At 39.9% G+C, this 25211-nt stretch overlaps 1 protein-coding gene across 2 annotated transcripts in view; it reads left to right on the forward strand.

Moving 5' to 3' along the window:
* SPIN1 (spindlin 1) overlaps nt 1-25211 on the forward strand; it is a 55540-nt gene that overhangs the window by 15856 nt on the left and 14473 nt on the right. For both annotated transcript variants that reach the window (XM_018563309.1, XM_018563310.1), the window contains exons 2-3: nt 20661-20884; nt 22266-22314. In XM_018563309.1, coding sequence (XP_018418811.1) covers nt 20833-20884; nt 22266-22314 — 101 coding nt within the window. In that variant the 5' untranslated portion in view covers nt 20661-20832. The remainder of the gene's footprint in view (nt 1-20660; nt 20885-22265; nt 22315-25211) is intronic.

Here is a 25211-nt window from a genome sequence, read left to right on the forward strand (position 1 = left end):
AAAGAAAACACAGCCCCTCCTACACACACACATATTATACACGTGCAACAGTGTGCACCATATTGGGGTGTACACCATGCGCTGCGGTGTGTTGGGGCACATTGCAGTGCTTGATTTTTTTTTTCTTTTCAAAATAACATTAATTTAACTGTGGCAAAGCGTTGACGCATTGCTGTGTGTTGTAATACGCTGTGTTGCGATTTAAATGTATGCCTGCATCGTTTTATCACAACACACACCGACACCGTGCACCAACCATTTTTAACATACGTTTCTTATTTACAGTTTTACATTCCTTCACTTTTTTACCGTTTTGCAAAAAAAATGCAATTTAAAATTTACGAATCTGTTTTAACAATTCCATACGGTTTAATCTTTCAGATTTTAGCCGGACAAGTGTTGTGTTTTGTTTTTGTGCACGGATACTGATTTTTAAGTGTGTTTATCAATTGTGTATTTTTATCGGTTTAATATTAACCTCCTTGGCAGTATACCTGAGTGTGGCTCGGGGTTAATTTCCAGTACCATAAGCCACACTCGGGATTACAGCTTAGCATCTCTTACCTTGTCCACGATCCCTGCTGTGTCCGGCCGATGTCGGGTTCCGTCTCTTGCGAGCGTCCGCGTCGCAGGGGGGTAGAACCAGCGGGAATTTTAAAAGTAAAAAAAAAAATGATAGAACAAAAAAGGGAAAAAAAATTATCGGACCGCCCGGGAGGTTAATTTGATAAACCTTTCCACAATTATCGCAGGGCCTACAAATTTAGTAGCACCATCTTTTTAGATTGTTGGAACTTTTTAATGTTTGGAACTTCAAACTAGAAACTTCCTGTCTTCTAAATTTGATGTATCTATACTAACCTTAGGTGGAGAGGTCATCTAATGACATGGTTTAGAAGTTAAGAAAAATTATTCCTAGACCAATAATGCCCCTTTCAGGTAATTGAGGGCGTAATTTGACACCCTCAAACGACACTAGAACAGAACTTGAACCAACTAAAAAAGAACAAAGAGAAGAGACAAAGAATAGGAGACAGGAACTTAATATCACTTGAGAGTAAAGAATCTCCAAATTAATGGTAAAGTATAGATTTGGATTTAAACAATTTTCATATTGGACATATTTCAGACTAAATCATTTAATGTGACCATTTGGTTATATAGAGTTGGCATCAAAAGCAGATTCAAGACATTTTATCTGCAGTAAAAATTCTAATTTACATTTTAAAATCAAATGTTTAATTTGCGCTTATTTGGAGTGCAAAGGTGTCAATAGGGGTCTAATTGACCCCTAATATACCCGTCATCACTAGTATGGTATCACATAGGGGGTTTGTAGTGACGATAATGAGGTTTGAGTCTATTAATATTATATCTAGTTTAATGCAATTGCAGCCCTTCATTTACTTCAGTTTGGCAGGTCTCTTCAAATTCCACAAAACAGACCTGCTAATCTGGCCTTTGTTTTATAGTCTTTAGTCCTAATTAACAAGTGAGATTCCAGAATCGCCCTCTTAACCCTTTTTATGGCAAACAAGCGGAATGGCAGAGCACCCATCCATTAGCAGTTGACAGGTTTATATAAACACAAGCAGGGCCTGTTAAGAGTTAATGACCCTGGGTACCCGGCATTTACCTGACCTTCAAAGAGAACTATGGGCAAACCTTTTTTTTGGTGTTCTCTTTTAACCCAAAACTCTGCAAATCGTCGGCTATTTCCTGCTATATGCTGGCAGTGCATAGCCGTGCTTTAGCTGGGGAAGACCCCAACAATACTGTTGGGTTCCACCCAACTGCCTGACAGCTGGCTCTGCCCCCTCCCCTGTCTGTCCCTCCAGTCAGTGCTGGAGGGGGGATCCCGGCGAGGAGCAATGACAGAGTCTCTGCAGGGAGATCACAAATTGAGCTATCAGCAATATGTCATCGCTCAGTTCTCGATCTGTTACAGAACAAGTGTAAAGTATGGTCATTTTCTGCAAAACGTTTGGGTAATAGTAGTGTCCTTTGCCTTTAAGCAATCTCAAATACTTGCCTATCCCTTCACAATTCTCAGTACCTAATAGCCTAATAAAGTCTAAAAATGAGATGGAGGATGATGTTTTCTTTTTAGATTGGTGGTTACGAGTTGCAAATTCTAGGTGATGGGAAATCTGTTATCTTTATGGATTATCAATGATCAGTGTAAACGGTGCAGTAAATGTAGTCGATATGGTCTTCTAAGAATGTATTGTAACCCCTTAATGCTACATGCAGTGTTGCTTGATTTTGTCTGCTGTTATTGAATGGTTAATCATGCTGAGAAAAAGAGCAAGTACAGGTGAATTTACTGAAAACAGAAGAAAGTTAAATAATATGTGCAGGAGAAATGAAAGGGATAGGTTGGTTATTGTAGTACATACCGTAGGTTGAAAAAAGACAAGTCCATCGAATAGATGTTTTATTTAATAATGTTGGGGATTAAAAATAGAAACTTAATTGGAAATAGAAAATGTTATAATGCTTTGTGACCTTCTCAAAACACTGTAAAGTAAACAAATGTAGAGTCAGAGACTGGGACTAATAGAGTGATCGTCATATTTTATGGTCTAGAAGATATTGAATGGGAAGTCTTCTCCTATAAAAGAATTAGAAACCGACATTAAATGACAAATGAATAAAGCTACAAGCGAGGATGGTAGCTATTGTATACATGAAATAAGAATTGTGGCACAGGAGGTACTAATGGAAATTGGGAGAGATTTGCCTTTTGCAGGAAAAAGGGGACAGATATGTCACATGAGAATTATGTTTTATTTGTTTATTTTAGACTTAGTCTTTTGGCCTCTGAGTGGGAGAGATATTGCCCGTTTGTGCAATATTTTAACTAGAATTGGAATAAGCCTGCCATCTCACTAGAAAGCATTATGGGGCAAGCTTATTCTGGAGCATAAGTTAATAGAAGAGGCAGAACTAAAACTAGCTTTGGGTCTACCGGGGGCAGGGTTGGCATGGAGGGTGTCGTGTGAAAGCTCCTAAATGTGTGGAGATAGGGAAGTCCAACAACTCATGATGGGACATTAAGGCTATATTCACACCATCTCCAGTGTGTTCCAGCGCGGTTAGCTGCTGGAACGCCCTGGTTCGTATCCTGTCTGGCTCTCTGCATTCTGGGGTGGGAGGGTTTGTGGCCGTGCATTTAAGTCAGTGGCACAGCAGCCACGCCCCCTGACTACATTGCAATCACCCGCACCATAACACGTGGCACAGCAATGACAGCGTTCCGGTATGATCGCAAAAAAATAATACAAGCCCCAGAACGCAGGGAGCTGGACAGTATGCGATCCAGTGCATTCCAGGAGCTATAGTTGAAGGGGCACCAAGAATGTTTGGGGTGGGGGGGGGGTTAGAGGGGAAGAAGATTGTTGCTTAACGAGGAGAGGATAGTAGGCAAGTGGAAGAGAATGCAGAGGAGGGACTGTTCATGGATTATATGCTTTGCTAAATGCAGTAGATGGTATCTTCCGCAAGGTCAAGGTGTGGAACAAGTGACAACCTGCTGAAGATGTGGTACAAGAGTGCTTAACGCAGAAACAGACAGGAGAGCTGCCAGAAAACCTAGTATGAACAGTGAGGAGGATACATTCTGGAGAATGTCCTGTGAACTGGGAGGGGTTGCTGTGAGAAAATGCACTGGAGGTGTGATGCTAGGGGATGTACAGTAGTTGCAGGTAGGGGGTGGGTTAATATCACAGAAGATGCTGCAGACAGACAGTTGTGCTAGGAGTTGATGCAGACATTGGGAAAGACGTACAACACGGTGAACAGTGAATTTGGAGAGTTGTCATTGTTGCAGTGTAAAACTCAATAAGGAGCTGAATCTGAGTGCATGTGCTTTCCGATCGCATTCATTTATTGGAGCAGAATCCTCCAGTAGAGAAAGCTGTAGTTTCTTGACACCAGAGGGCAGGACATATACCATGTAAACACCTGGACAGAGGAGAGAATCATTGCTGTGCTGAAAGAAGGCCATTATTCATGGGATTCAGCAGGAACTCTTCCATAGCTGGCTTAATATTGGGTTTAAATCAAAGGGAAGATGCTCTGGAAATACTTTGTCATGTATTCAATTTGTGAGTATAGATAATTTGTTGTATGCTAGACCCACAGACTTTGACTTGCTGGAAGGGTTTGATAAACTCTTCCTTCAAGGCTTCATCCTTACAAGGCTGCCTATCACTGTAGGACATGCACTAAAAAAATACTAATAGGTTTGGGACTGTTAGCTTGATTCCTTGCGATCTAACCTTCGATCTGTGATTAGGTGGCCCATCTGGTCCCGACTGGGTTGTACTCTGAAATGTCCTTATTGTATGTAAAGTGCTCCTGCCTTGGCTGAATATCTAGAAGTTGATAGGCGTGGGAGTGGACATTGTGTAATAGGATGGTAGCCCTAGGATGTGGGGAAGGGCCCATTTGAGTACTTTGACTGCTGTTTTCTGACCTGCTGGGCATATCCAAATCGCAATATATTTCAATCTATTGTCCCTCTCAATTATTACCCTCTGTTTTTGGCAGAAGCACTGATAGAAAATCTTTTTTGAGAAAAATATGGAGGCTGCAAGTTTCGAGTTTCATTTTGCCAATGCTAGTTTTCTGTCTGTTCTCACTTTTATGAAGAAACAGCCAGGCAACTAGCATTTTCCAGCCATATTTGACAGAGAAAATGTTTGGCTGAAAAACTGCAGCCCCTTCTTTTATGTTGGTCTGTGGATTTTTTAAAATTCTTTATAGCTAGTTAATTTACATGAATGTTGCAATAGGTATTTTGAAAATCATATTTGCACTACAGATGTCCTTGAGCTATGTAAAGTTTTTAATTTCATTGTAAAAATGTTAACTATTATGGTATGATTTCTGACTGGGGAAGTTAACGTTCCCTTAGGAACTTTATTTGGAAAGAACCATATAGTTTTTTCGCTGGGGTGAAGTGATCTGTATATATGACTGTTTGGTGGGCGCAAACTGTATACATTAGTTATGCACCATTTATATCATTTTTTTTCTAGGAGTTCGAGTACCGATACTTTTTCTCTGGTACTCGCCAATAGCAATTCCTGATACTTGTTATTTTTGTGTGGGTCATGTGACCGTTTTTCTAAAATAGGCTAATGGTTTTAGGACAGCTGTGACCTGGTAGTTCTGCCACTGGCTCCAAGCTGTAGAGGGACTACAGATCTAAGCCATACATTATACAGCAATGCAGAATACGATCAGCTATTAAGGACTGCAAATTCCACCAATACGTTCTACAGTAATGCAGAATAATGCTATCTGCTAGATAGGACTGCAAATCCCACCAATACAGTAATGCAGAATAATGCTATCTGCTAGATAGGACTGCAAATCCACCAATACATTATACAGTAATGCAGAATAATGCTATCTGCTAGAGAGGACTGCAAATCACAGCAATGCAGATTATTATGAAGCTACATATTCTGTACTGCTCTGGGGTGCTGGCCTGATGTCTCCAGTGAAGGGTCTCTAGCGGGGCAATGCAGGTTCTATGGTGGGCCGTGCGGTCTCACCAGGGTCAGTCACGGGGGGTGTGGAGGAGGAGATTTTGGCTGGTGCTGTATAAGCCTGTGAAGCCCAGTGCCTGTTTACCGAGCCGGCTTAAATATAAAAATTTAAAGGGCCGGTATCGGGGGATTTTCACGAGTATGAGTACTCGTGAAAATGCTCAGTATCGGCACTGATGACGGTATCGGTGCATCTCTAGTATAAATCGGATCAAAGCTGTATTGTTACTGGCACCTGGATTTGTGCAGACCTGTTATTACAAACTATATGTAACAAGGAAAAAAGTTTATTTTAATAAGTTAACCCACTTTAATAAGAATGTTTTTCATTAAACGTAAATTCCAACCTTCCTTCCCCCTAACACTTGTAGAAAGTCCTCCCCTGTGTGTGAAATTGATTATACTCCACTTTTTGTAAACCTGCGCCACCACTATATAACCCTTTTAAACTGCAGTGGCTATCTTGAGCCCACCTTCATTTCTTGTCTAACTGACTTCAGTCATCATCACTTTCCCTCTCCTCCTGAGCAATACTGTTGGCCCACCTTTCACAACTATTGGCTTTCTCCTCCATCAATCATTTTTGTTCTTTGACCCAGTCCTAAAGTTTACACCCACGCATGACAGTCACTATACTGCCATTTCCAGACAATATATTAAGGAACACATCCCTGTGCACTCAGCTGCTGGCCCCTTTCACCAAACCCCTTCTTACTACATCGCAAAAGGTCTCGGAAGAAGTATTTTTTTTTTCTGGAATCTGAAATGATTTGATTGAAAACTAGAACTACTTGTTTGTTTTTTTTAAGGCTAGGAAAGGCCCGTGTTTGGAAAAGTTTGAGGTATCGTAGAGTTTAGCTTTTATAGAATGTCTTTTAAAGATACAGTTGTCCTTTATACAAACTGCAGCAATAAAGGAAAATATCCCAGTGCACACCACTGCGTTCCCATCAGAACGCGGTGATGTGAACCGATCCCATCCGTGAGAAGGCAAATTGCCTTGTCTTGCATTGGGGCCTTTAATATTGTGTATTTCCCCCTTTTTAGCAGTGATGTCTTGCAGTCTTTTGTGATAGTTGTGAATGAAGAGCTTTTTATGTATAAAGCTGCCCTTTTTTTTTTTTTCTTGGCAAAATGCCTCCAGGTCGGGAAAATGTTTTGGTTCTTTAGCATGGACTTCATGTTTGAATCTCCCAAAAGTGGCTGATTGATATTTATATCAATGATATTGATATTGCAGCATTTTGATCGCACTGGACCGGACCGCAGGCACAATGTGCCTTGCGATCCCGTACAGACGAGCGCATTGCGGCCGGAGGGTGTGGCTACGGCGCCGTTCAGTTCAATGGGCCGCCACGCCCCCTCCTGCCCCACTAAAAAGCGAGCCGGCCGCAATGCGAGGTAGTGTGGCCAGAATCGGGCCGGAACTATGGCGAAAAACACTTAACCCATAGTGCTCTTTTTAAATCAGCTTCAAGGAGACTCCATAAATATTTCTCCCAAGATTGAAAGTGAGACAATTTTCTACTACATCTAGAAATTCAATTCAATCTTGATGCTAACAATGACCAAATGGTCTAGTTCGATATATATGGCTAGTCAGTTATATAGATAAATAGAAATTTGTACTTTACCAAAAATTTTAAATTTTGTCTTAAAGAGATGTCAGCTTTGTGTAAGTGTAGGGACAAGAGATGTTCAGGTCCTATTTTTGGTCCAGTTTCCACTGGCAGCCCGTCCATCAGCTCCGGATCTCTCCTCCCCTGTGTCTGTGTACGTCCACCTGTATATTCTTTCTTTTTTTCTTTTTTTTTCTTTCAGCCTTTCCATTTTTTTTTTTTTTTTTAGTCCTAACTTTTATCACCCAAAAATGTGGCACGAGAAAGCTTATCTCAACCTAATTATGATGTCACACACTCAGATCACGTTACTCCAAATTACCTGAAGAGGGCAGTGTTGGACTAGGAATAATTTTGGATTTTTCCTTAAAATTCCAATATTATTCCATGAGATGACCTCTGACCTAAGGCCATAAAATTAAGAATAAATAAAATATCTTGACAGAACGTGTCTGACTTATTGTCTCTTTAAGAGATGTATAGTTTGAGAAAGTCTGAGCAAGAACAACAATTAAATTTCCTTCTACATACATTGAGAATGAAGTCACTTTTACGAAGACACTGGTTACTCACATTTCACTGGTTACCATAACAATATACCTAATGTAATTATTTGTACTTGAAAAAACAAAACATAAACACCATCATATATACTGATGTGTGTCAATAAGTACAACCAAATTATATATGAGGGAATATAGGTTGAATATTGTGTGTAAAAAAAAAAAATATATATATATATATATATATAATTTTTAAATACTAAATGCAATACTAATACAATTGAAATTATTAGTGATACCATTCTTTTCAAATAACAATCCTGTATATAAGGTAACTGTTATAGTGAGCTCTTTCCTATGATGAGAAAAGAAAAAACAAATCATGGTAGTCTCTTTTGTTCTTTAAGTTTGAGACATGGCAATTCCATCAATCTCATTCTAACAGTCTGGTACCAAGGTTAAAGGATAACTATGAGGTGAGTGCTTTTCACTCGGCCTCATAGTTCTAGCCGACCTGTGACAATGAAACGGTCACAGGTCGGCTCAGTAGATCGGGAAGTGAGCGAACACATACCGTCGCTCGCTCACTTCTCGATCCTGCCCCTGCAGGGAGCCGTGACTCACTCGCGGCTCCCTGCAGGGATTCCTCGCTCCAATCCTCCAGCGCTGACTGGCGGAACGGACGGGGGAGGGGGCGGGTACAGGGGGGCTCTGCCTCTAGATAGGCAGAGCCCGCTGTCACTCACGCAGCTGGGTGGATCCAGGCAGAATTGTCGGGATTCATTCCGGCTGTGGCGTCTCAGTACACTGCGAGCTGTATCTCACGGTATACTGAGCTTTGGGTGACGGGAGGACGCTAGTTTGTGTTCTCCCATTAACTTTAGGAGAACTATGGGGAAAAGCCCTAACCCCATAGTTCTCCTTTTAATCCTTATCTTGTTGTTGTCTTGTACCCCCACAACGTACAACCTGGGAATGTATGTGGTAAGGCTTTGAGAATTGCTGATATTAGAGTTTTTGTCCAGTAACCATGAACTCCAATTCACATTGTATACTGATAGAATAGACAGAACAAAGATGCCAGGATGCCCATTTTGCATTATGTAGAATAATATGTATAGGCCTTCTAGTTTAATTCCTTTTAGCCCCAAATAGTTCCGACAGGCCAATGCACAGCTTTGGGGCTCATGAATGCAAATGTTGCTGCAATATTTTCTGCTTATATGCGACATTCATCTTGCCGTCAGTTTTGACTAAATTCTCTGTGATTCCGACATACCTCATCCATCAGAGACCCATCTTCTCTTTATAGTCTTGTTGACTGCTTTCTTAATATAGCATTTATGAATGTAACCATAAAGTTCGCTTTAGGTCTCATCACTCCAAATTATTTTGTTCCAAAAGTTTTGAGGCTTTTCTAAGTTCTGTTTTGGTGTAAACAGAGCCAACTGGGCTTAGCCCCTCCCCAATCTGTTCCTCCAGTCAGCCCTGGAGAAACAGGGTGGGGAATCCCTGCGGGGAGCCATGACCGGCAGTCAGCGCTCTCTACAGTGAGAGGATCGGGAAGTCAGCTATCAGCAGTATGTGTTCGCCGACTTCCCGATTTTACTAGAGCCGATCTGTGACAGCTTCAGTGTCGCAGCTCTGCTTGAATTATGGGGACGAGTGTGTTTTTTTCACTCGAACGCCAACCTCGCCTAGTCTTGCACAGTTGTACAGGCTCCCTTGAAATTGTTTACTGTTTCACTGCACGCTGTACGCATTCCCAGCCTAATTGTCCCTGGCCCATCACTTTTATTCATTGGGTTTTAGGTTTTTCAATCTTGGAGGCTAAGCATCACATGTGGGTGTTAGAGTGTGGTCTGCATGTAAATGCAGCCTGTCAAGTAATGCCCGCTCTTCCACATTGACATCCACCCATCAATTAGTTTTTTTTTAATAGTAGCAACACTTTTCCCAGAAGCCAGCCCACTGCTTGCACCAGGGCTTAGGGCTGTTGAGAGAAGTACTAAGGCAGGGTGCTGTGATATTTTTAAGAAAGCTATAAACTGCACCCTGCTAGTCCTTTCCACCAGAGTAGCACAGAGACCCAATAATGTCCCTTGCTTGTGTTGTAGTTAATAAAACCTTGCTTGCTGCATCGTTTATTTGGTTTCCATCGAAGTGGGCATAAAGTTCAACTTCTCTAAAAGCATTAAATGTTGGCAAAGTTTGCAGCGGGGTTTATTGCATTGTACTGCGCCATTCTGTGTCCGTTCCTCTTCTGGGATCAACTTACTGCGTACCATTTTTCTTCTCAGGTTCAGTGGTTGCTTGAAAGCCTATATTGGGGGCTGAGGGAATATTCCTTTAAGTATGGGGTCTTTTGAGAGTACTGGCTGTAGATCTTTGATGATTTTGCGTATTACCTCTAAAGTGGGGTTGTAGGTAACTACAAGAGGGGTCCTGGTTTGGTTTTTCTTCTCTTTGTACTGTAGCAGTCTTTCTCGTGGTGTTCTTAGGGCAGATTTAATTTTTTGGGATATAGTCTTTTCCCTATAGCTCTTTTGCCGAAATGCATCAGCCAGTGTGCTCAGGTGTTTGTCTCTGTCCTCAGTGTCAGAGCAAATGCGGTGGTATCGGATTGCTTGGCTGTAGATGACACCCTGTTTAGTGTGATTCGGATGGAAGCTGGAATTATGGAGGTAGCTGTACCTGTCTGTGGGTTTTCTGTACACAGAGGAACAGAGTGAGCCATTGCTGACCGTTATGGCACAATCCAGAAAAAACACACTGTGTACTGAGAAATTCATTTTACATTTCATGGATGGATGGAATGATGCATGGAAGTTTAAAAGGCTTTCTTCTCCTTCTGTCCATATTATGAAAATATCGTCAATATAACGATAATATTTGAATGATTTATGAGGGTGATTGGCTAGGAATCTGTGTTCTAGGTCAGCCGTGAAGAGATTGGCATATTGTGGTGACATATTTTTGTGCCCATAGCTGTCCCGGTCATTTGTAAATATATATTGTTATTGAAGTAGTTGTGTGTAAGTATTAATTCAATGAGTTTGGCGATGGTTTCACTATCATAATTTTGTGTGATTATTATGGGAGGAGAGGAATTTGGTGCAGGCCTCAATAGCCCCTTGTTTTTTTTTTTTTTTTTTTTTTTTTTTATACATCTTCTCTACTGGATAATCTGGGTTTTGGTATAGTAGACACGCACACTTCTGAGACATGGTGCAAGTTGAAGCTAAAAATAATCAAATGTTAAGAGCAGGTAAACTAAAGATAGCCTGGTAAGACACCTCCCCACCCTCAGAAAAGCGCTCCCTGTTTTATAGTGGTTTTTTTCCCATGCATGTGTAGTAATATGTTTTAAATTACATAAACAAGAAAATTCCAGCAAGCGCTTACTCACACTGGGACATAAAATGCTAATTGTTTTTCTTCTATGCCTCAGTTTGTAAATGATTTTTGGCATTTGGATGTCAGTCAGGTTTAGTTTTAGATAACCAAAGTGGATGTTTTTTTGTATGAAGGCTGCTTAAGGGCATATTCTCACCAGAATGAGCCCTTACACCAGCTGTGATTGTAAATAATTTAGATCTTTGTATTTTCAGTGGGTAGTGTGAGCAAGCTGTTCTTAGAATAATTTTCTGAGTTTTGTAGCTGCTATTTAAATTTTTTTGTTGTATGTTTGATGGTCATTATTTCATATGTTTGTTGGTGGTTTCTTCTCAGTTCTTGTTGGCAAATTGCACAGTGGCCAACTTGCTAGATATGGGGGACCTGATGTATGACCTATGACATCGCCATTTTTTTGTAATCATCTGCATTTGAGTGTAATGCCTTTTTAAAATATTTTGGAAAAAGGTCAGTAAATCCGGCTAATAAATATTGTGCAACATTAATACTAGCCTCCTGTGACCTCGTGTTAGAGAGGAGAGCAGGCTACAAGCAAGTGTTTGTAGATAATTGAGGATATGGTTAATATATTATTATTATTATTATTATACAGGATTTATATAGCGCCAACAGTGTTCGCAGCGCTTTACAATATAAGGAAGACATTACCATCACAATACAATTCAAGACAAGATGGTAAGGAGGGCTTACAATCTAAAGGATCCTCAATTATGAATGAATGGGAGTGATCTATATCCCCTCCTGTTCATTCATAGTTGTAGTTATAGTAAACATACTATATGCTCAAGTTATCAATGAACAGGAACAGAAGAGAATTCCCCTAAAAGTAAAGTAAAAAATATTTAATAAAAAATGAATAAATTAAAAATATAAAAACATTTAAAAGTTTACAAAAAATACATTGAAATAAGATTTTTAAAAAATTGAAATAAAAACCTTTTCGGTTTCGGCCTGACAATTTTTTCTATTTTGGTTTCGGTTTTTAAATTTCTATTTTGGTGCACCTCTAATTAATACAAATGAAAAAAAAAAATCCACTTTTGCTGCCTTATTCCTGTTTTTTAATGTCCGATGTCCTTAGTCTGATTTGCCAGCATCATTTAACCCAGAGGACCTAATTTCCCTATGCTAAAGTTTCCCAATCACTTACAGGTCTCCTCCCCACCCTATGAGTGAAAAGAGAAGCAGCACAATGATGAGCTTACCTCTGTCACAGTGCTCTTTCCCCTTCCTATTCTTGTGAGCACATAAACTGATTGGAGTCTACTGTATGGTGTATACAGCCAGTAGAGCTCAGAGGTGTAGGGAGAAGTGGTGCCACAGTGTGCTTTTATAAAAGCAGAGCTACAGCGTGTTGAGCTCATTGTTGTGCTGCTTCTCCTTTTCAGTGTTCAGTCATAGGGTGTGGAGGAGACTTGTAAGTGATGGGGAAATTAGTTTCACTCCTCTGCTAGACGGGGCTGTAGGTCAGAGCTGTGTAAATCTTAGGGCTAGATGAGGCTTAGAAGAGATTACTACAGACACTACCTGTTGACATGATGTATTTGCATGACCGGACTATAGCCTAGCAATTTAACATTTTTGGGGACAGATGAGAGCTTTCTTTTGGTGGTATATAATCACCACTGGGGGGGGGGGTTATTTTTTACTATATAATGAAAAACCCAAAATTTCGGGAAAATTCAAAATGTTTTCCCTACATTATGTTAAATGTTTATTCTTACCCATATTTTTTTTTAAATATAAGACGGGGTCACGTTGGACAAATAGACACCAAATATGTCAAGCCTTAAAATTGCGCGTGTCTGGAAAATCGCAAAAAAATGACCACACCGAAGATTGGCCAAAGGCGACGCTATAAATGCTTTTACTGCTAATCAGTTTAGTGTTATCAGTGATTAATGTCCCAAAAATTATTGCTCTCACTCCGACATTTGCGGTGATATGTAACATGTGCGGCACAATAGGCGCATCTGACGCACGTTTGTATGTGGGGGGAGGGGGACTTAAAGAAAATTTATTTTTCTTTTTTTTATGCCTTTTTTTTATTTTTTACACTTCACTTTATTGCTATCACATAAGGGGCTAAGATGCTCCTATGTGATAGCCAATTTACACAGACAGGTCCTCTTTATGAAGACATCAGGGGTCTCCAAGACTCCCAGAGAAGCTGATGAAGCAGAGATCTGCTTCATCAGCTTCTCCCCGGCTTCTGTAGCTGGGAATTACAGCTGAATGCGGAAGTGATGTAATATACATCACTTCCTGCATTTGGGGACTGGAGAGGGGGGTTGGAGGGGGCAAAACCGCCGCAGCTAATACAAGCAATTGGGCGTCTCTAGAGACACCCGATCGCTTGAATGTAAAGCTCCCGGCCGGCTGGGAAGCTACTCGTCCAGCTTCGGCGTCCTCTTGCCACAGACTAGAGGATGAGTGGACTTTTCAAGCCCTGATCATGTAGCTGATATTTGTCTTGTATGTATTTTCTGATCACAGCAGTAAACTGGTGCTTAAATGTTTTATACTTTAAAGCTGCAGTGGTGCTTGATACCAAATGAGTATCCAGGTAGTGATCATGTTGCCTTATGGGCAAAAGATGTTCTGGTATTGACATGTTATTGCATACAAAGATCTACCATGTTTAAAAGGCTTGGTATGTCTGAGAATTTCCAGGAACCAGTTGATGAAGTATTTGTTTTGTTGTACACTGTTTGTTCATTTTTATCTTCAATAATACATTTCCCATTTTTTCGAAATCTTTGTCCAACACTTGGGTTCTCTGTTGCAGGCAATTTTTTGTTAAAGCAAATAGGTGAAATGTAATGCTTACAAGGCAATCAAGTATTCCCTCATCTAAATTCCCCGGGTAATATTTTGTTTTGTACTGGAAATTGGAGGAGAATTGGGTATTTTCAGACAGCTGGTTTTTTTCCCACCAATTTGCATTTTATAATTTACTGCTCTTAACCTGGTGAGGTTGTTGTGGCTGGAGCTGGTCTGTAAACATGCCTTAGCTTCAGCTGCAAACCTCCATTAATCCTTTCCCTGCCACTGACGTCAGTGGCTTTTACTATTCAACTATGAGCTCATGGTCGCTTAGCAGAACATTGAGAGTAATTGAAAAGTGATCTATATGAATACTGGACCAGGAATTATAGAGAAAACTGGAGGAGTACTTATTTTGTTTACTGTGAAAATGAAATTTTGGCTGTTGGCTACAAAAAGCTGTTCAACATTTTCTTCATATTTGTACACTAGTGCATGTGGTGCAGCTTTTTTTTTTTTCTTCTTTCTCCAGCCAACCTTTGCATCTAAGCTAACCGTTATTCCCAGGAATTGTCACAGGTGATGTTAAAGGCTTTTTTGACAGTGTTTCTATTCCCCCTTGGATAAGAAACCTGTTATCATGAATTATGGGGTATAGTGTTTCTCATTATAATGAAATCTGAGACAGAATCCTTGTTAACTCTGTATAGTGCATCTCCTAGTAATTGTATGTATGTACGTACATACATACATATGTATATACATACATACATACATACATACTTCAGTCAATTCTGTGCACAACAGTGCATTGGCATGCATTTTTGTATTGCAGCACTCCTGCATTTTTACATAACATGCACCCTACACACTTATATAGCACGAACAGGGCACATGGAGAATAATTGTTTACAATTTGTCATTACACTGGGCCTGCATTGCTCAATGGTTATCTAGTGTAAAGGGGGAATTATGACAGATTATGATTTTTGTTGCTTTGCAAATCATTTGCCTTGCTACATAGCTTTACTTGCATAGCAGTTACTTTTGTTACCATTAATAATAATGATTTTTATTATTATTTAGTTTGAAATTTGAAATGACTGAGCGGGGTCAGCGCATGCTGAAGCACACGATGCGCAGATGTCGCCAACTGTCTGCAGAGTCGATGTCAAACTTCATTTCGCCTTCAGACTGGCACAACAACAGTGCGTAGAGAGCTTCATGGAATGGCTTGCCATGGCCGAGCAGCTGCATCCAAGTCTTGCATCACCAAGTGCAATGCAAAGCGTGGGATGCAGTGGTGTAAAGCGCGCCGCCACTGGACTCTAGAGAAGTGGAGACGTGTTCTCTGGAGTGACGAATCACGCTTCTCTGGCAATCCAATGGACGTGTCTGGGTTTGGTGGTTGCCAGGAGAACGGTACTTGACTGACTGCATTGTGCCAAGTGTAAAGTTTGGTGCAGGGGGGATTATGGTGTGGGGTTGTTTTTCAGGGGTTGGGCTTGGCCCCTTCCAGTGAAGGGAACTCTTAAGGCATCAGCATACCAAGACATTTTGGACAATTTCATGCTCCCAACTTTGTGGGAACAGTTTGGGGATGGCTCCTTCCTGTTCCAACATGAATGCGCACCAGTGCACAAAGCAAGGCCCATAAAGACATGGATGAGCGAGTTTGGGGTGCAGGAACTTGACTGGCCTGCACATAGTCCTGACATCAACCCGATAGAACACCTTTGGGATGAATTAGAGCGGAGACTGCGAGCCAGGCCTTCTCGTCCAACATCAGTAACTGACCTCACAAATGTGCTTCGGGAAGAATGGTTAAACATTCCCGTAGACACACTCCTAAACCTTGTGGATGCTTTCCCACAAGATTTGAAGCTGTTATAGTTGCAAAGGGTGGGCCAACTCAATATTGAACCCTACGGACTAAGACTGGGATGCCATTAAAGTTCATGTGCGTGTAAAGGCAGGCGTCCCAATACTTTTGGCAATATAGTGTATCTTCAGCCCCTCTCAAGTTAGTTGTGGACCTAAGCCAAAACCAGCAATTGACTAAGCAGAACTCTTCTTTAGCTTCTCCTGTTGGCTGAATAGAAGGCTAATCAAACTCTTGACCTTGGGGGCCCATTCCAACCTTGGTACCCTGGTGCGTCTTATGTATGTTCTTCAACATCCATTGTAATAAGGCAGCTGATTTAAAGGAGAACTATGAGATGAGTGTTTCCACTCACCTCATAGTTCTAGCCGACCTTTGACAATGAGACGTATAATGTAACATGTGCAAGGAAATTTTTTTGAAGAAATTTAGGAAATTATATTTTCATGTTAATGGGGGAGAAAATTTTTTTTGATTTAACAATTTTTCTGCCTCCTAGTTTACCACCTTTTGTGGCATATCACTCTTCATGTATACATTTTAATTGTAGTTCAATTAATTGCAACATTTTTAAAACAATGCACAATAGTTTAAAGTGCAGCAATAGGGTAAGGAATAAAGAAAAATATATATTTTTGCTTTACGCAGATCCTTGGAATCCCCAAACAACAACACAATGAAACACAATGGATCTGTGGATGCATGTTGTGTTTGCCAATTTCTGACAATTAAAAAGCATAACTTGATTAAAAGTCTTTTGTTGGCATTTTCAATAAAAAAAAAAAAAAAAAAGTCTTTGTTGGCAATGGTCCAGTTATCCTATTTTGGTGCGAAGGCTAGTTTAATTCACTTAGCTTGATTTTCTTGTTCCTGGTTGGAAGTGGTGGAAATAATATGTGGCCTTTTACTGCTCTAGCTGCCTCTCTTCGGCATTTGCAATCTGAACATGAATGCTGTAAGGTGTTGAGTCTCATGTAGTGGTGGTCCTCCTGTCGGCTTCAGCAAGACTAACTAAGGTGTGATGTAACCATACAACTACGGCTCACTGGATATTTTGTTTTTTCCACAGTGCTCTGTAAATTCAGTCCTCGGGGGCCAGAAGATTCTGGTTTTATGTCTTGTCTTTCACTAAGAATCATTTCATGCTCAAAGTGGCTTAGTATACTTATCCTACCCATTCTGTTTTTTGTTGAGACAACCAAACATCTTGAAAATGGCCATGTTTTATGGAATTGGTGGAGTCTGATGATTTTATGTTACTAAGCATTGAGCATACCTAATATAGTGGAATTAAGTGTATGTGAAATACCCACACCGCTTCATAATATGTTGTAGATGGATCATATCCCCCTGAGGTGGGAGAAGTCTACTTTGCAGATCCTCTTGAGATCTGGTAATTGGATACCTGGATTCCCCAATGTTCACCTATGTAGACACTCAAGGCCAATATAGGAAGGGCTGGAAAATAGCTCTCTTTATTGTTGTACCTGTTTTTTTTTGGGCAGTGGCAACAAATATATCAAAGTCTTTACTTGTGTGCTGTATGCTGTGACACTGCTTTGTCTGGATGTGGAATTATTTGTTCGCAGTGCTTCTGTAATTTTGTGTTCTCAACATATAATTTGTCACCGATTCAGTATATAAACACACCACCTCCTTTTTTTTTAATTCAACATATTGATCCACAAAAGGAAAAATGGGATTTTAGGGGTGTCAAAAATAAAGAATACATTTTTAAATCTATAAAAACTCCAATTTTTTTTACGCCTCATCATAAAATAATGTATGAAAAGGAGTAGAATACTCATTGAGCCAAAGATCATTCATGCTTGCATATCAATATTGAAGAGTACATCAATGCCCTTATTGAGCCCATCCTCATACCAAATCCCACCAATTTATGACCAATAACCAATTTGATTATCTTATTATTGTACATCATTACTTATGGGAGGTGGAAATCAACAAATTGTGAGATGAGGGCTCACTTTTGTGTAAGGTGTTTCACAGATCTTAGTCTGCTTCTTCAGACAACATGAGGATGGTGTTCTTAATGCAAACAACCTGTTTTAGGCTGGGTTCACACCTGAGCGTACGGAATATGTGCGTTTGCCGCGCGTTTCGTGTTGCACATTTTTACCGTGATTTGCTGTAAAAAACGTGTGACGCGGGTTTACGAGTGCTATCCAGCTGTATCCTAATGTATACGCGTGGAAAATACGTCCCAAAGAAGCTCCTGTACTTCTTTGGGCATAGGGTGTTTTTCAGCACGTTCCTACGCACTGAAATACGCCCAGGTGGGACCCATGCCATAGGCAATTATTGGTTTTCACATGCTGAGCGTTTTACAGCGTGTCGATCAGCGCTGTAAAATGCCCAGGTGTGAACCAGGCCTTGGGGCATATACAGTAAACTATACTTTAATTTACAGCAACATGGCTTATAATGTGATGGCACTTCACAAAGTATGAGAAGTCTGATGTCATGTTGGTCCCTTCATGGGACTGTACCATGGCTGGGGAGCATTGACAAAAAGACAGACGAGACATACTAGATAACAAGAAAAAACAGAGGGAGCTATATCATTACAAATGTAGATGTATTATCTATGTAGTTGTCAACAGGGACAAATTAGGTGTCAATATTAAACTAGATATTGTACATATGTTTTATCCTCCTAACATTATCTTTTTTGGGTTTTGTTTTTTTACATTTTTACTAGCGATGTCCCGATACCACTTTTTCAGGCCCAAGTACAAGTACATCCCCTCATGTACTTGCCGATACCAATTACCGATACTTTTTCTTAAAGGGACAGGTGACTTTTTAAATGATCCATAGTACAACTACATGTTATATACTATGGATCATGATTTAACCTATTCATGTTAGCAGGGGAGAATTGTAACTCTATTGCTGGAGTGCAGTAGAGGTGTGTGCTGTATATATGTACTACATATACATTACCCACGTCCAGTACACTATAGCAATAGATTTACAGCCATCCCCATCCCAGCTTCCCTTACTCAAAGAATTACTCTATATAGAGTATATACTGCTAATACAGTGCAGACAATACATAATTGCTTAATAAATCAGATGAGACTGCCAGATGACCCCGCTCGGAGCGCCGCCCACCGGAGCAGCAGTGACGCGGCGCTCGGCGAGGTAAGTAAGAAGGAAAAAAAAAAAAAACATATCGCAAGCTTCGGCGCTAGGCTTCGGTGCATTTTGACAAGTACAAATACTTGTCAAAATGCCCTGTATCGGGCCCGATTCCGATGCTAGCATCGGTATCGGGACATCCCTAATTTTTACCCAATTTCGTGATTCAATTCTATGGAAGATTTCTGCTCTATAATGTGGGTGACCCTGGACGGCAGAGCACAGCTGCAGCCAGGTAAGACATCCCCCGAAAATAAGACCTAGTGTCTTATTTCGTGCAAAAAAAAAAATAAGACACTGTCTTATTTTCGGGGAAACACGGTAGCACCAACAGTGTGCACAGCGCTTTACAATATATGGAAGGCATTACAATCGCAATATAATTCAAGACAAGATGGAAAGGAGGGCCCTGTCCGTGAGGGCTTACAATCTAAAAGGGAGGGGCAAGTGATACATGAGGACATGAGGCGGTAGCTGTGTGGGGATGAATTGTTTGAGGATGTCTTATAGTTATAATATTGATGATTCATTTGTCCTTCTGACCGATACAGAGTCAGGTAGTATATCAGGTCAGACATCTATGTTTATGATATAGTTCCCTCCCTTTTTTTTTTTTCTAGCACATCTGTCTGTCTTCTAGCCAATGCTTCTAGTAATGGTATGCCCTACATTACCCTTACATTTGATGCTTCAGTGCAGTCCTTCTTATTCTTTGTGAAGGGCTATCACATTATAAACCACGTTGAAGTAAATTAAAGTATTGCTTGCTATATATGCGCCAACACCTATTTATATTATTACAGATAACATCCTTGTGTTGTCCAAAGAAGCAGACTAAGCCTTCATTCACACCTACATAGGAAGTGCATTTTAACCCTCCTGTGTCAGCAGCCGACAAATTCTTGCTACAGAAATTCCAAATATGCTGTTTAGAAGCGGTAGTTAATGAGCGGGTGACAGCGGCCGCATTTGAAAGCTGCAGTGTGCTGGCACTTTGCTTGTATCATGCATCCAGGCGATAGAGAGCTCTTCATGTAATTGTGCCACATGCCGAGTGCCAGCGGAATGCTGCTTTCCAGTGTGGCCACTCTCACTTGATCGTTATCTTGAACGGCTGACAGCTGCCGTTTCAAAACAGCATATTTGTAATTCCTGCCACAGGAATTGGTATGTTCTTGCTGTAGGAATCTCAAAATGCACCTACTATGCAAGTGTGAATGTACCCTTAGTTCTGCAAAACGTACTTCACAAAAGTGTGCCCTCATCTCACAATTTGATTTTCACCACCCATGAATGGTGTACAATATTAAAATAATCTAATTGGTTCATTGTTGTAAAGTGGTGGGATTGGGCATGTTGATGGCTTCTATCAGGGTATTAATGTACTCTGAGATCTTGATGGAGGCATAACTGATATTTGGCTCAATAACTATTACATTCCTTTTCATACAATGTAAATAACATTGAGTCTTTATTTTTATTTCATTTCCTTACTCCTATTTTACCTTTTTTGTGGATCTATTTTTGTGTTCTCAAAATTCAAAAGATTTTAAATAACTCCTTTTTTTTTAAAAAAAAATCCACACCTATGGAAATTTGATTTACGGTATGCATCTTTGCACATTGTTAATGCTTTTTAGGTTAAAAATAAAATTGTCTACATTGTCTTTAGTGGGTGATGATTATTATTGGTTATTTCATGATGACAATTATTTTTAGTAATTATAATAATTGTATTTTTTGACAGGCAAATCAAAGATTAGACCAGAAGAAAATCTGTAGGTTGGCAGGCACCTTAATCTGTGGGGTGAAAAGGAAGGGATCCTTTTCATGTGTACGGCAACCACTGCAGGAAGCTTGGAGTGACTACAACTTTCTCCATAGCTTGGCAGCTTTGCTGCCCTTTCATATACAGATGAATGAAGACTCCATTTGGAAAGGCGGCCACTCAGCGATCAAGAGCTGATGCAGGTAAAACGTTATCACAAATCTAACTCCAAAATTGTATTTAAAAAAAAAAAAATAGCATTTATACAGGGTTCCAGCTGTGCAAAACTACTTCCTGGACTTCAGAGTTTTTTGTGCTTTCAACATTTAATTTCCCCTACACCCCTGCATTATCTGAATCTGTTCGAAGTGTGGATACGTTTAAACAGTTAAAGTGACGGTCTGGTTCCATATCCCAGCAATAGAAGTAGTATTATATTCACTTCTCCAGCAGCCCATGCGATCTGCACTTCAATAGCCTATTTAACGTGTAACGTAACGTGTCTTTTGGACCCCCAGTATCACCTTAAGGAGTACCTGTCACTGCCAACATGCTATCACATGGGGGAGCTTGAAAGCCCCCCATGTGATAAAAATAAAGTTTAAAAAAAAAACTTTTTAAAATTTAAATAATGAATGAAATGTAAAAATAATTTGAAAAATTTCAAGGCCCCCCACGAGCACGTCTGTATTCAAGTAAACACATGTCAGGTGAGCCTACGTATGAAAACGATAATTGTGCTACACATGTTTGGTATCACCGCGCACGCCGGAGTGAGAGCAATAATTCTAGCACCAATATTTATGCGCAGATTTAACTTGTTTGCATTTTTTTCATATAATTTTTGGGTTTGATAAGTTGCACTATTATCGTGCAACATAAAAATTTGCAGCTGCCACCATTTTATTTTATAAGGTCTTGGCTTACAGAAAATATATAAGGTTTGGGGGTTTGAAGTAATTTTCAGGCCCAAAATGTGGATAAGGGTACAAAAATGAAAAAAAGGCCTTGGTCATTAACGGGTTAAACCTTAAGGCCTCTTTAACACCGGCAGCTCAATGTTAGTCTATGGGCAGCAGGATTTAAACTGTTGTGCGTCCATTTGTATCCGATTACCTGGCTCCAGGCAGGTCCGGAAAAACAAAATCAGAGTTCCATTTTGACGGATCTGATCAGAGCCGATCCGAGGTAATCTAATGTAAACTGAAACGTGTGCGTTTACATCCGCTTCCCCATAGACCAACATGGGGTCCGGTAATTTCAGTTTTTACCTCCATCGCAAGATGAAGGAAATAACTGGACCGACACCAGATTTCATGATGGTGACATCCGATCTGATCAGCAGGGGATCCCTTGCTGATCGGAACTGTAGGCGCCCATGTGAAAGGGGCCTAACTTGCCCTAACATTTACTGTATCTCATATTTTACCAATCTGAAAACGCAGGATTTATAGTGTTTTGTTTAATTTATCATCTTTAACCGCAAACGCTAAGCAAATATTGTTAAGTCTCAGTGAGGTGCTAAATGCTGGTTTCCCTTGAGACTGATGCATTTTTGTTGTTTTGGTTTTTTCTTTTTCCTAGCACATGCAGGTGTTTCGGCCAATATGATGAAGAAAAGGACCTCTCACAAGTAAGTATAGGAAAGGGTTTTAAAAACCTGGAATAGTATGAATAGTCTTAAAGTGACATTAAACCCTCAGATGTTTTAACATAAAACAATACTGTAATGTGTGCCTTACTGTAATCCATGGTTGTTTCCCTTCTCTTTGCTGTTCTTCCTTTTAAATCTATCTGTTCTCATGCTGGGCAGAACTTCTGTTTTGCAGCAGACTGCCTTGTCTCTGGAATGGTAACATGGTGACTGTGTGCAGGTTCACAACCTGAGCCAGCACTGCAGGAAGAGGCACTCAGCTGCAAAACAGAAGTTCTGCCCAGCATGAGAACAGATACAGATTTAAAAGGAAGAGCAGCAAAGAGAAGGGAAACAACCATGGATTACAGTATTGGTTTATGTTAAAAAATCTGATGGTTTAATGTCACTTTAAGGCTGATTGGTGGATTTATAGCCTGTGGTGGATTTATAGCCTGTGTTATTGGTCCCAACAGATTTTCCAGTTTTGGAAAGATGAACTTCCTTTCAAGTTTGTTTTTGTTGGCGCAATCCAGAACGGACGTATAGGGGTCTGTTTATAAAGCAAAAATTGTTAGCTCTTTGTCCAGTGAAACAGCATATACATTCGTTCTGTGCAAATCAACTGTTAGAATGGGGCAAAATCAAATGTTCTTAAGGCTATCTTCTGTTCTGGCTAAATGGTGTTCAAAAATCTCCATAGTAGCAATAGTTACATTTATCTGCCAATTCTCTCCAGTGTTCTCTAGAATTGTTACTTTGTATCTCTTGTGATTTTTTTTTTTTCTCTCTCTCTCCCCACAACTCCTTTTTAGTGTCCATAATGTGGTATGTTCCTGATTCACTACTGCCATAGTATTTGAAGAACATTCGACCAGAAGAGAAAATAGCTTTATGAACATTCGATTTGTGTATGTGCATGCAGTTTCGGTGGGCGAATAGCTATGTACATTTTTTCTTTTTATTATTATTATAAATAGATTCCACAGTATCATTTGCTGTGCTTGGAGGGAATCTGTTCTATTTTAAAACATTACATGAATTGAGGGTGTACGAATATACCTTTTTGGTTAACAAATTTTAAGATTGTACCTTTTCTGCTTTTGACCTGTAAAACTTCTGGGATAATGAACTGTTAGCCAGATAAGAGATACTTGGTAATGAAAACATTTTATAGTGTTTTCACACAATCACAAATCATTTAGAAGCAGCTCCTACTAGTTCATTAGTCTTTTTCTTTAAAGCAGAACTAAGCCCTCCTGTCTGCCGAGGACCATTCCATCTTGGCCTCTATTCAGATCTGCAGTTGCCATGGTGCTGCACACATAACCAGCTATGACACCAGCCATTTGAGAGCATGAAAGATCAGTTGAGAGCTGACATAAGCACACTGGCATCTGTGACCGTTATTACAGTAGGTGTGCCTCGAATGCAGAATAGGCTGCACATGCGCTAGTAGACAGAATGGAAATGATAACACTGCCGAAAACGATATTGATGTGTTTAATGGCGTAATAACATTTTAATTGAGTTTTCCTAATGAACTCTTTTTTTTTTTTTATTTGGACTTTTACACCAATAATTGTTGTAACAAGTATGACACTATTCCCAACCAATAATCTTTCCAAGGTCTTAAGCAGTAAAGGCATGTTTTATAACGCATCATCAAAATAAATGGTAAAATGATCAAGGTACTGGATATAAATATTTTGTTCTGTGATACTGCCTATAAATTACATTGGATGTTTTCATGTTTCTTTTTTCATAGAACATTAAATCACAGTGGATTTTATATTTTTGGGGGGTATTGATTCTGCATAAGTAGATCTCTACAGTTTTAAGTGAACACAGATCTCTGCAAAGTCATTTAATTACGTTATAAAGTAGTATTACATTTATGAATCCAGGTCAAACAAATGTACATTGCCCAGCAAAGCATTTCTTTACATTTTTGCCCAAACACAATCATTATGTTTCTGAACAGCTGCTTCTGCGTTTCTCTGCTCCAGCTTCCTTTTAACTTCCTCTCCAGTACAAGATCACAAAGGACAGAGCAGACTCCAGCAACTGTTCATCTACTAGCTTGGAGGAGAGGGGCTAAGGGGAGTAGTTTGATTTGCTGTCTGTTTGTGGAGACACACACAGCTTACTAGCACACACAGATGTGACTGCATAGCACTCTGTTTGAGAAAGGAGTCAATCTAAAACAGGTAGTTTAGGACAGTGCCCAGAGAACCAGCTGATTTCTTCATGAAACAAACTTTTAATCAAGGAGCAGCATCCATTGTTGTTCAGCATTTGGAATAGCTTAAAATCCTTTCCAGGTAGAGAGAGAGTGATTCTTTTTTTGTTTTTTGTGTGCAAAAAACACACAAATACCCATGCAGCTGGAAGGTTCAGCTTCTGTTAAGTCAGTATTGTGGCATAACCTACACCATGAGGACAAAACCACATGAAAGGAAAACGAGTTGTGGGGCGCATTTATTTAGTAAATAAAAATTGAAGTCATTGAATATTCCTTGTTAAATCAGTCATTAATAAATGGAAATGTTAAACCACATCTGGAATTCAGAAGGAGAGGCGTTTCACTAAAAAGAGTGACCATGCAAGGACTTGACTAGTGAGGAAGGCCACCAAGAGACCTATTACACTACAAATAAGTTTAGGCCAAGGGACTACATTGCAGAGGCTATGCATATAACTGTTCCCTAGATGCTTCACCAGTTGCAGCATTATGGAACATTAGTAAAAAAAAGGCTGTTAAAATGTATCTCTGGGCAATTATTTTTTTTAAATAAAATGAAGGGTTAGACCCTCTTATCAAGACTTAATTAATATCCCAATTGAGAAGATAAACCCCTCTATTTTGAACTGGTGACTATTGTTCCTGGTAAAGT

This window comes from Nanorana parkeri, unplaced genomic scaffold, assembly GCF_000935625.1.
Source record: "Nanorana parkeri isolate BGI_ZX_2015 unplaced genomic scaffold, ASM93562v1 scaffold651, whole genome shotgun sequence".
Lineage (NCBI taxonomy): Eukaryota > Metazoa > Chordata > Amphibia > Anura > Dicroglossidae > Nanorana > Nanorana parkeri.